General features: G+C 39.3%; 1 protein-coding gene across 1 annotated transcript; it reads right to left on the bottom strand.

Annotated features, from left to right (window-relative positions):
• Positions 1–193: 193 nt before the first annotated feature.
• Positions 194–1,246, bottom strand: LOC146474524 (uncharacterized). The gene has a single exon (XM_085116966.1). It carries the CDS (start codon positions 1,235–1,237, stop codon positions 290–292), a length of 948 nt encoding a protein of 315 aa, XP_084973092.1. The 5' UTR covers positions 1,238–1,246; the 3' UTR covers positions 194–289.
• Positions 1,247–11,601: the final 10,355 nt, after the last annotated feature.

Genomic DNA, 11,601 nt, shown 5'->3' with positions numbered 1-11,601 from the left:
TGGGTCTATGAAAGACGCCGGGATTTTTTTGGGTCACAAAAACAACACAGGGATTTTTTGGGGTATTGTGTTTTTCATCAGCTCAAATCAACAATAACATAAGTGCAATTTACTGCTTGTGTGGTATTACGGGACATTTCTGAGATTTCAACAGGAAAATTAACGATAATAATATAGCATGACGTTTCGACGACTTCATATCGTCATTGTCAAATGAGTAAAAATGGAAATAACGGAAACGCATATTTATAGGTATTGAAAGTGAGAAAATAAATTAGCATGAAAGCATTCAGGTAAAGAGTTTCGCGCGAATAGAATCCGCTTGCGTGTTCAGTTTCGGTCTTTTGTTCTTGATCCACAGCATTTCGGAGACCAAACATTCAAATTTGTCACTGCATTTCTTTATGACTTTAAAGTTCTTAATTAAGTTGTTAGGTGTTAAACCATGCGCGTCCCTGAGATGTTTTCCGATCACAGAATGTTTATGCTCCTCAACGCGTTGATGTAGGTGGCGGCAAGTGTACCCAATATAATTTGTATCACACAAATCACATGTGAATTCGTATACTACACTTTGCTGATTGGTCAGGGGAGGTTTTTCTTCTGTGACTCTCAGATGATCAGCGATCTTTTTGCTCGTGAACACCGGCTGTAGTTCTTGATTAATTTTAGTTCTGAGGTCGCCAAGTTGCCTGCGAACCACGTCCGCCGATTTCTGATCTTTAAATGGCAACGTAATCCGAACAGGGCGGTCAGAAGGTGTTTGAACTGGGTCTATAGGATGCTGGAGGCGATTGATAGCTGAGTCGATGAGTTTTTCGGGATATTTTAATTTCAAAAATATCCCTTTTAAGGTCTTGCATTCCTGCCAAAGGAAGTCTTGTGTAGACGATAAGCGTTTTGCGCGGTCTAGCATTGTTCTTAGAAGTGACCGTTTGTACCGGCTGTCAACATGGCTTTGGTAATGTAGGAGGAGCCCTTTATTTGTTTGCTTTCTGTAAACACAGGTTTCAAGGCTGCCGTCGGTTTTGATGATTTCCAAGCCAATGAATGGTAATCGATCGTTGGTTGCTACTTCCATCGTAAATTGGATGGAGGGATGGGCTTCGTTAAGACATGTAAGCAAATCGGTGGCATTGGAGAGGTCGCGTACCAGAGCCAGCGTGTCGTCCACGTATCTCTTGTAGAAGCTCGGAAGCTTGTTCTCACTCGCTAGTTTCTCTTCAACTGAACACATGAACGCGCATGAAATCTCAGGGACGCGCATGGTTTAACACCTAACAACTTAATTAAGAACTTTAAAGTCATAAAGAAATGCAGTGACAAATTTGAATGTTTGGTCTACGAAATGCTGTGGATCAAGAACAAAAGACCGAAACTGAACACGCAAGCGGATTCTATTCGCGCGAAACTCTTTACCTGAATGCTTTCATGCTAATTTATTTTCTCACTTTCAATACCTATAAATATGCGTTTCCGTTATTTCCATTTTTACTCATTTGACAATGACGATATGAAGTCGTCGAAACGTCATGCTATATTATTATCGTTAATTTTCCTGTTGAAATGTTTCTCTAAATCGTTTTTCATCATTTCTGAGATTGTAATCTATTTGAAAAATAATTACCGTCAGAAGATAGGATAAAGAGACACTATCACAGTCATGCCAGCTTTTTGTATTTGTTTTTGTATAGTTTTGTTTTTGACCAAAACCAAAGTTGAAGTTGGCATGTTTTGGCTTTCCAGAAGATAAATAATAAAATGACGGATTTTTTTGGGTATGCTAAAAAAAGTAGGGATTTTTTTGGGTAGACAAATTCTGAAGTTGGTATTTTTCTGGGTATAAAATATGAACCTCTGTCGGAGCCCCCCGTCATTAAAATATGTGAGTGGGGCCCCATGGGGGCGACGCACTATAATCTTTGATTACCACTAGTATAATATATATAGACAGTGTACGTACTTTTGTGGGGTTTCTGACTGCAGAAAAAGATCATAGCAAAAGCTATTGGAATCCAAAGACTGGTAACCACGCATTTTTCAAAGATAATAAGTTTAAATTTGGGAAAAATGCCATACATTGTTGCTTAATTATCTATGAAATATGCAGGGTTAACCCCAATTTTCGTTTTGGATTCTAACAGCCCTCTCCAAAGATCTGCTATACCTGAAACTCTCCTTTGTATAAGCGTCACCTTTTGCCTCCCTTCCTCACTAGTCGTCCGATTTTTGCTTTCCTCGTGTTCCCTATTTTTGTTAGCTGTTCTTCAATAGCCTTCCGCATGTCAATAACATCGGGAATTTGAACGTAACGAATTTGCTTGCCCTGTATAAACATTGTTGGAAAGTCCATAACTTCTTGTCCATTTTGTTTTGAAAACTTCACGTCAGACATGGAAATATTCATAAAGCCATCGACATTATCAATCAGCCCCTCAGCTGAAGATTCGTTTCGTAGTTCTACAATGGTCCTGTGACCTTGTACAGCTTGTAAAAGACAAACTAATGTTCTTTCAGAGGTCGCTCGCTCTCGACCGGTCGCCATTTTGAAATTTTATAAAGCTAATTTGGTCCCCAGTCTTTCCCGCTTGTCGAAATTTTTGGCGGGAAAGGAGTATTTGTTCTTTCTTTATGAGGACATTTTCACTTGATGTAAGAAAGATCTTCTCTTTTTAAAGCTGGAAATCACATTTCAGATGAAATTAGGAGCCAGAGAGGCGTCGGTTTGAGCGGTTTAAGCGGCAACACCATACTTGCGAACCGGGAAATCTCCTAAGCTGATTACAGCGACGCCGTGAAAGCTGGTGCTTCGATTAACTGATTAGCTTCTGTTAAGGACGGTGCCTACTATTGTTACTGCGCATACGTTCTGCGCATCGCGAGACACTCGGGTTTCCTATGGGTGGTGCCTACTAATACAGGAATATTTTTGCGCGGCTTAAAACTATACGAAGAAAGCAGAACTTACCAAATGCTTTTGGTATCTCAAAAGAAAATTGGGGGTAACCACGCATTTTTCAGAGATAATTAAGCTTCAATTTAGGAAAAAATCCCATACATTGCTTTATATTTTGTCGTCTTTTAGAGATATTATTGCTCGAGTATCGCTGAAAAATGCGTGGTTACCCCCAATTTTCATTTTGGATTCCAATAGGCCTTGTTGAGATCTGCTTTTCCCGCATAGTCATAAGCCGCACAAAAATACTTCGGTTTTAGTAGGCACGGTCCTTAAATCGCCTTTTTCATGGCTTCGTTTTGATCGATTCCAACAGAATAAAATTTTACTTCCCGTATAACCCGACATTTCGAGTAAGAGAAGCAATTTATAAAGAAATTAACGTTAGGAAAACAATCTTCGCCACGGCGGTAAGTCGTTCACATCTGACTGATATGACACCAGAAATAACCTACATTCAACAGCAAATTTTGGGGCGAAAACGAGAGTTCAATAGAGGTCAATTCTTTTCATAGCAAACTTTGAGGTTTAAAGTGTTGATTTTTAAAAATCTTTGGCTTTCGACCAGTTACTTTGTGTGCCGCATGAACGATTCAAAATGCTTATTACCACTCATTGTGAAACAGTCGCTGATGACAGCCAACAAATAATGCTCCTAAAATTATTTTTATAAGATCGTTCAAAGAAACACATTAATCTCATTATTGAGAATTTAGTAACATAGTAAAAACTGTTTACTTGCCATTTCTCATTTATGAAGCGAGAAAATCCATGTCGAACTTCGACTAAAAAACACATGTTCAAAGCTTTCACTGGAAGTCATTCATTCTCAAGCAACGCAAAGCACGATGGGAAGCGTGTAAATCCCCCCCCCCCCCCCCCCCTTGATTAACTGGTACCGTTCTACTTATGCTTCTTAATACCTACTGAGAACCTGAAAGTACGCCAATGAACTTCGAAATGACAGCATCTGACCTACGAGCCACTTGAGCTGTAAAGCTGGAATAAATACTAAAATAGCTTTTTTTTAGGTGTTTCAGTCAGGGCCGTAGCCGGTTTTTCGACATGTTGAAGCCTGGTCCCTTAAGGCCGGCCCGCCACTGACGGGACCCAGTAATATGCTGCCCCAGAATTGTTCTTTTACACAGATCCTCAAAAACGTGTTTTGTTTGTTTGTTTGTTTGTTGATTGTATGCATAGTTAGTCGAATCAATAGACCGTACCTATAACTTGAGCAATTGAACTCATTACCAAATAAAAGCGTCTTCGATTCCTTCAACGATACATGCCAGTTACATGTCAACCTACCGTAAAGTTCCGATAGTAACGACCCTTCGAAAGTAACGACCCCCCGAAAGTAACGTCAAAACTTTGTGGCTTTTAATAAATCCCGAAAATAGCGAGCCCCCGAAAGTAACGACCCCCCCCCCCCCCCGAAAGTAGCGAGTCGCCCAAAAAGTAGCGAGACCATGCAGGTTTTTTTTTATTACTTTATACAAATACCGAATGTCTTTATTATTTTCCAATCCATAGTCAAACTTTTAATGTACAATACTAATATCTTCGTGCACGGACAAATTGATCACGATAAGGCACTTTACAACAAGGGAAAGCCTAGCCATCATTTGTCCTTGACATCAGTTCACTGATGGCGTAATGTGAAAACTAAACTGGCAAGGTAGAATTTCGTTTTAATTAATAACAGGAACGTTTCTTCAAATTAAAATTGAAAACTCTATATATACTGCAGTATAAAACGCATTGGTGTGTCATGGACTAAAAGCACTGAGTTTATCTTTATTCCTCTAATCTGATTCTGTCTGTTTTTTTTTTTTTTTTTAGCTCTGCAAGAATAATATAATTTTTTATTTCAAACAAAAGAGCCAGTAGTGCTAGCTCGTTTCATGGTTTTTGTTCCCCGAAAATAACGAACCCCCGAAAGTAACGACTCCCCGAAAGTAACGAGCCCCAAACGCTGCTAATTCCGAAAGTAACGAGGGTCGCTACTATCGGAACTTTACGGGGTATTACGTGTTCACGTATCACTATGACGTTTTAAAAGTGTTCCCAGCTTTGCTCGTCTTCCCATTTGCTCGTGACTTTTAGGTGTTTCTTTAAACTTCTCCTGAAATTGGTGCAGTTGCTTAGCTGAGAGAGAAAATGAGAATGCAATTTCCTGAACCGTAGACATTATGGTCCTTCCAGTTCCATGTTAGCAATAATTGTGGACAATGCCGGCTGAGATTTAATGCAGGCGTGATTGAAAATGGAAGGTATGACGCATCTGGGTAGTCTTCCTTTACTTTGCCTTGGACACCATTCCGGATTGATTCCTGCCACATTGGCAGCTCCATCATATCCCTGTCCCCGCAATGTGTTCGTGTTTACCTTATACTTTTTCTGGGAGTTCAAAACGATATCAGCAAGTCACAGCCGTTGTTGTTCGACCAGGTGCCTGCCCTCATTGAATCCTAGAAATTATTCCTTACCACGGAGCATACTGTGTCATTTTACGCGCTCTTCAATCCATCTGGAACCTTAACAAGGAAAAAGTAGGGTGATTGCTGTTTCCGCTCTCCACGGTTGTTTTTCTCAACCCTCCCGCTATAAAATCCACAGCTACAGAGCGCGCGTAAACTGTGTTCAGTCATCTTAACCGGAATAGACAGTGGATTAGAAACGAATCGATAACTGAGTGTAAACATATTAATAAAATTACTTTCTTAACGCAGGGCATACCGTGTGGTTTTACGCGCTCTTCAATCCACCTGGAATCTTAACAAGGAAAAAAATAGTTTGATTGCTGTTTCGGCTCTCCACGGTTGTTTTTCTCAACCCTTCCGCTGCGTGCGCTACTTTCGTCAGTGATAAAATCCACAGCTACAGAGCGCGTGTAAACTGTGTTCAGCCATCTTAACCAGAATAGACAGTGGATTAGGAACGAATCGATAACTGAGTGTAAACATATTAATAAAAGTACTTCAACTAAGCTTTAGAATAGAAAAGAAGAATCAAGGATAAATTATAACATTCTCATGCTGTGGTGTGACTACGTAGATCACCTCTCTGACAGGCGGAGATTGCAAATCTAGAATATTGAAAGCCTGTTGATCCAAATTGTCTAACACAATATTTGACATAAAGAAACTCTAAGGTTCTGCAGTCGTTGTCTTCGATATCACGAACTTAGTTTGAGCACTTACAGCTCTCATCAGTTATCTTTCTAAAGAACCTAACAAGGGGACTTTACGTCTCCTTTAGCCGCGCAGAGGAGACAGGTCATTCAGCTGCTATTGCCGCTATCAAGCGTTGTATTCAGGTTATCAGGAACTGGATGCATGACAATAATCTATTATTGAACGAGGCTAAGACTGAGTTTCGTTTGATTGGCACAAAACAGCAGCTCACCAAAGTAAGTATTCCGCTTGTTACTGAAAGTTGGTAATGCAAATATAGCTCCGCATTCTCCAGTTAATAATCTTGGAGTTTGGTTTGACTGAAACTTATCTATGGTGGACCATATCACTAAGACTAGTTCTGCAGCGTTCTATCATCTTTACAACATCAGAAGAATCAGAAGGTACCTGACTAAAGAATGCACAGAACAACTGATTCATGCCTTTATATCAAGCCGCCTTGACCATTGTAACAGTCTTTTATTTGGAGTTCCTGAATGCCGTCTTCATGAATTACAGAGAGTCCGAAATGCAGCTGCGCGACTGGTAGTCCAGGAGAGCAGATTTTGTCACATCTCACCTCTCCTCAAGTCACTGCACTGGCTGCCTGTAAAATACCATAAAGTTTTTAAAATTTTGTTAACTACTTTTAAAGCCATACATGGTCCTCAAGGCCATACCTAGGATTTTTTGTCTTTGGGGGGTGGGGGGACAAACTCCGCACACCCCTCACAGGGGTCTCTTGTATACATACAGGGTTTCCAATTGGACGTTTTGTTTTCACCCCTACACGGAAAGCTGTCTCTAAGACCTTTTAAGAAAAAAAAAATACACTGACGCTTTTTGTTTTAAATGTCATGACTTTTTAACTCGTGAATGCACGCATGCGCAATGAACGAGTTATAGCTATAGTGGACTTTTCTTGGTTGGTCGGTTCTGTCGTTAACTTTCGGGTATGCGCAGTGAATGAGTTTTAAATTCAATTAGTGGAAGAAAACACGCGAAAATTTTCTGTTCGCGGCGCGTCAGGATATTCTCATTCAATCTGTGAAGAATAATTTGACAATCATTTTCGTGAAAAAATGGAGATTTTTCGTTGAATCTGAGCAAAGTTATAGGTCTTTTCGTTTTTTTCCACAAATTGCGGTGTCTTTTCAGAATGTAAAAATAATTGAATTTAACAATAATTGAATTAAAAATAATTTAATTTTAAAATTCAATTAGTGTACTGTCGGCAAGCTCTTTGAATAAACCAGAGCATTTACGTGACATGAAAGTTTGCCGCCAAAAAATATTTTCCGCCAGAAAAGTCTGGCTGAAAGAAGCACTCTTAACTGATAAGTTCACTGCTAATCATAACTTTTTGTATACATGAAAACTCGACATCTTTCATCATATTTTTGTTAAACATACAAAAGTATTATATCAAGTAGATTAGTTTGCTGAAAAACATTAGTTTGGTTGTCAGTTTTCACGCGAAAGCGGAAAGTGCCATGTCACGCATCAGTGACGTCGTAAACAAAATTATGCAAATTTCTGGTGAAATGAACAATTTTTGATCTCTTCAGCATTCATAGAGGTTTGAAAGGGGAAAAATGTTTCATTTTTGCAATTTTCATTGGGAAAGCAAAAGGACGTGGTCGATGAATTTTGATCAACTGTTTAATACATACCGTGAAGAATTTATTGAAATGCATGTGTACAGGATCAAAACCTTTTCAGTGCGTTCATTGATATAAATGAAGCAAAATACAGACGACAACTAGCTCTCATTGAAATAATTCTTATTTAGCAAAAGTTAGTCATATTTTAAATTATTTTTACTTCAAGATTGCGTGGACTGAACTCCAAAGGAAAAATTTCACGCATTTCGGCCGGGCATGAAATGTAGAGCAAAGTAGCCTGCGTAGCTAGCTGGCGGTTTTTATGGGTGGGCTCACCGCAAAGCCGGGCACGAGGGCCAAAACGATTTGTATAGGACAAGAATGGTTATTTCTCGTTACATAATCGGGCAAAGATATAATTTCTTTTAGCTTTCAAGGAAGTGTCCGTAGCCGTCTTAATTTCAATTACTGATGTGTCATCTGCATTCACGAGTTGGCTCACAGGAGCCTTTGATTATGGCATAGGCACCTTGCTTAGCTTGAACCAAACATTGCCTCTCATTTGATGGTAAATTCAAAGCACAGTCGATGCACTGCTGTAAGCAAAGGGAGAAAATCACTGAGCTCCCACAATTCAAACGCAGTATAACAGTGGAGTAAAGCATTTGCAAAAACACAGTCGTGATTTACGTACAATTCAAGCCTTTTGTTACTGTAACACGTTGCATACTAGAAAACCAAAAAATCAAATAGCCGTGGCAAGAAACACAAGACCTTATGACAGAAACTAATAGCCGGACCCGGCATTACAACAACTACAGAAAGCTCATTGCACGATACAAGCAATTATTAATTCCTGTCCTAACCTTAGGCAAATCTCAACAAGAAAGGCAGTCAAAACTATCACGCACTTAAATGAGCCAAACCAAACCCAGCTGAAATGCCCTATGTAGCATAAAAACACCGTCCTTGAACACACAGAATAAGAGGTCATATTCAAAATGAAGAGAATTCAAAAGAGGAAAAGAAGGCTCTATCAAATCCCTCCAAACCCGCTACAAATACTTGGGAGTAGCACAATTTAGCTCCGAAAAGATATACTCGTGTAAGCAAGATTTAAAAATACTAGAACCTGCTCCAGGGAGTGGTGCAGAATTGTCAGTCTTTATTTACACATCAAATTCTAAACCACAGGCAGCCCAAACTCCAAAATCATTATTTTCATAAGAAAACTTGTATTGGCTTTTGCCTCGAAAGATTTTCCAAAATAATTATTTGGAATTCACATTGAAGGAATGTTTTTTCAGTCAATTTGTTGATTTTCTTGTGATTTCGGACTAATATAGCTACAAGAAATAGCTCAGCAAACTCAAACACCATGTTAGGAAAAAAAAAAGTTTTCCTGGAGGGGGCAGCAGCCCCCTCTGCTGCCAACCCCCCCCCCCCCCCCCACCCCCCGCTATTTAACAATTATTCACCAAAGTGGAGGTGAATAGTTGATAGATATTTACCGAGCCGCAAAGCGGCGAGGTAAATATCCATCACTTTTATCGACACTGAGGTGAATAATTGTTTTAGGATGTACCACACAGGCTGAATAAGAAGTGGACCAAAAATTACTTTATTTTTGACAATATACCAACAAGTGGTGGGAAGTTTTAAAATCTCGCGTGCCGCGCGGTAAACGATTTCTTACTGTAGAAAGTTCTGTCTCGCTTTCTTTCGGACAAATAAAACTTCTGGAGGCACTTGTTTAGTTGCTACGTGTCTTTTCTTCGATTGTTGTGTAAAATTTGTCCTGTTGTTGAAACCATACTACAAAACATTAGATGTTTCATTGTTTACATTGTATTAAATTATAGTGCTCGACAGTTTTCGTAAACAATGCATTGTATTTTTATTTTTCGCCTTAGAATATGAGGTTTTGAAAGATTAAGTAACTTACCATGTAATGCCGTCAAACCAAAATTTGTTGCCATTTTTGTATTTTTTGTAATAGCCGTCTCTTTTATCGAAATGTTTTCCTCTTAAGTGACCGTGGCGAAACGGGAAGCCATCTTGTTTCTCTTCGGTTGCTAGGAGGTGAATAGTACTTGGTTAATCACCTCCGAGCTAGCCAATCAGCGCGCGCGAAAAGCACTATTCACTTATGTGGTATATACTAATATGTATTATTAAAAACTGCATCATTGTATAATGCAATTCGAGGGATTTGATTGGCTTAGCGGCCATGGTATATGAGCAATTATACCATGGCCGAGAAATGGCGACCGTTATATTGCCTTCTGGTCGTTCTTGCACTGCGAAATCAGTAAGATCTAGCAATATTTCTCGGTTGTTTTTAATAAAACAATTATTCCACTTGCGCTTGTTGGATATGAGATGATTATAGCCAACTCGGCGCTACGCGCCTCGTTGGCTATCTATCATCTCATATCCAACGCGCGCTCGTGGAATAATTGTTAATTATTTCACTATTATGTATTATTTCGAGAAATGTATAAAATATAAAATAATATATAACAATATAAAATAAAGTCAGTATGTTCGCGAACGAGCTATGACCCACTCAATTTACCCCATAATTGACTGCAATATTCGCTTTCAGAATCAGTTTATTTGACCCAGGATTTGACCAGTTATTGCCATGTCTGGTGGTAACAGAAGTTGCCAAATAAAGCAGAACTTAGAAAAACGTTAAACATAAAATGTATGAAGCATAATCGGCAATTAAAGATGAATTCACGTTCTTGGCAGGAAAGCACGGTATGAAGCAGCATCGATCCCAATACTTGCGTGCAAGTTCTCAGCCCGTGAGTGGTGGGCAAGATCGTATTTCTGGCAATATCACATTTTTCTGTTGTCAATTTTTTCTTAAAACTTTTAAACATAGAGAGGATAATAGGTGAGTTGATATAACGAGATAAGAAAGATAAGTCACCATGCTCGTTTAGGAGGAAATAGCCATTTAATTGGTTATTGGCTGGGCTTTAGCATCAAGGAAAACAGACCACGTTTTGAACTTCCGCGCGCTTATGAAGTAAGAAATTATACGCAGTAGGAATGCGCAATGTAATTCAATGGAATAAAGCCCAGGAAGCATTTCTACGGGATAAAGCAAATTTGAAACGATGCCCTATAACAAACGAGAATGAGGCCAGGGCGAAGTAAAGTCACCATGTGGAAAGTCGTCTCCAAGGAAACAGGAAAAAAATAGGCACTCAAAGGAGTGCATGTGGTTTCAGCTACCATATTGGAAAGTTATTGCCTGTGTTCGAGTGACTCTGTGTTAAGTCATCGTAAGAAAATGAAAGGGAATCTCTTCAAAGATTAATAAATTATATATGACTGCTACATTTACTGTAGGTTTTTTGTCTGCTTTATTGACTCCCTTTTTGCACATTTATGAAAAAGTTGCAAAGGTGGGGTGTTACTTCGGTAGGTGTATGGTAAGGGTGCCTTAGTGGGGTTGCAAATTTGTAGGAAGTTATTTTCCAAGTGATAAAGGGGGATTTTCAGGCTGCCATTATAGGTTTCTCTCCAACGATCACACAAGTTTTGTGTATAACTATATCTGCGTTATTGACCAAGCGTGAGGTCAAGATGGCTGGATATTGGAGGCTAATTCTGTCTCGTTATCGGTGCAAAACAACTGAACACAAAATCATTGTGAATAAAAGGCAGTCTGTGACTGCATCTGGCTACTGCTTTATTTTTGTAGAATATTGCAGTAAAATAGCAATGTTGTATAAATTTCAGAGGGGTGAATGAATAGTCTCCTTTGTAGCCGTTTTTGGGATGGCGTGACATCCCAAAAACGGCTGCGAGGGAGACCAGTAAATGGACAGCTCTGCTAGTCACTGCC

This window comes from Pavona decussata, unplaced genomic scaffold (assembly GCF_977016875.1).
Source record: "Pavona decussata unplaced genomic scaffold, jaPavDecu1.1 SCAFFOLD_89, whole genome shotgun sequence".
In the NCBI taxonomy this organism is placed as follows: Eukaryota; Metazoa; Cnidaria; class Anthozoa; order Scleractinia; family Agariciidae; genus Pavona; species Pavona decussata.
This window is presented reverse-complemented; position numbering and strand designations above follow the sequence as displayed.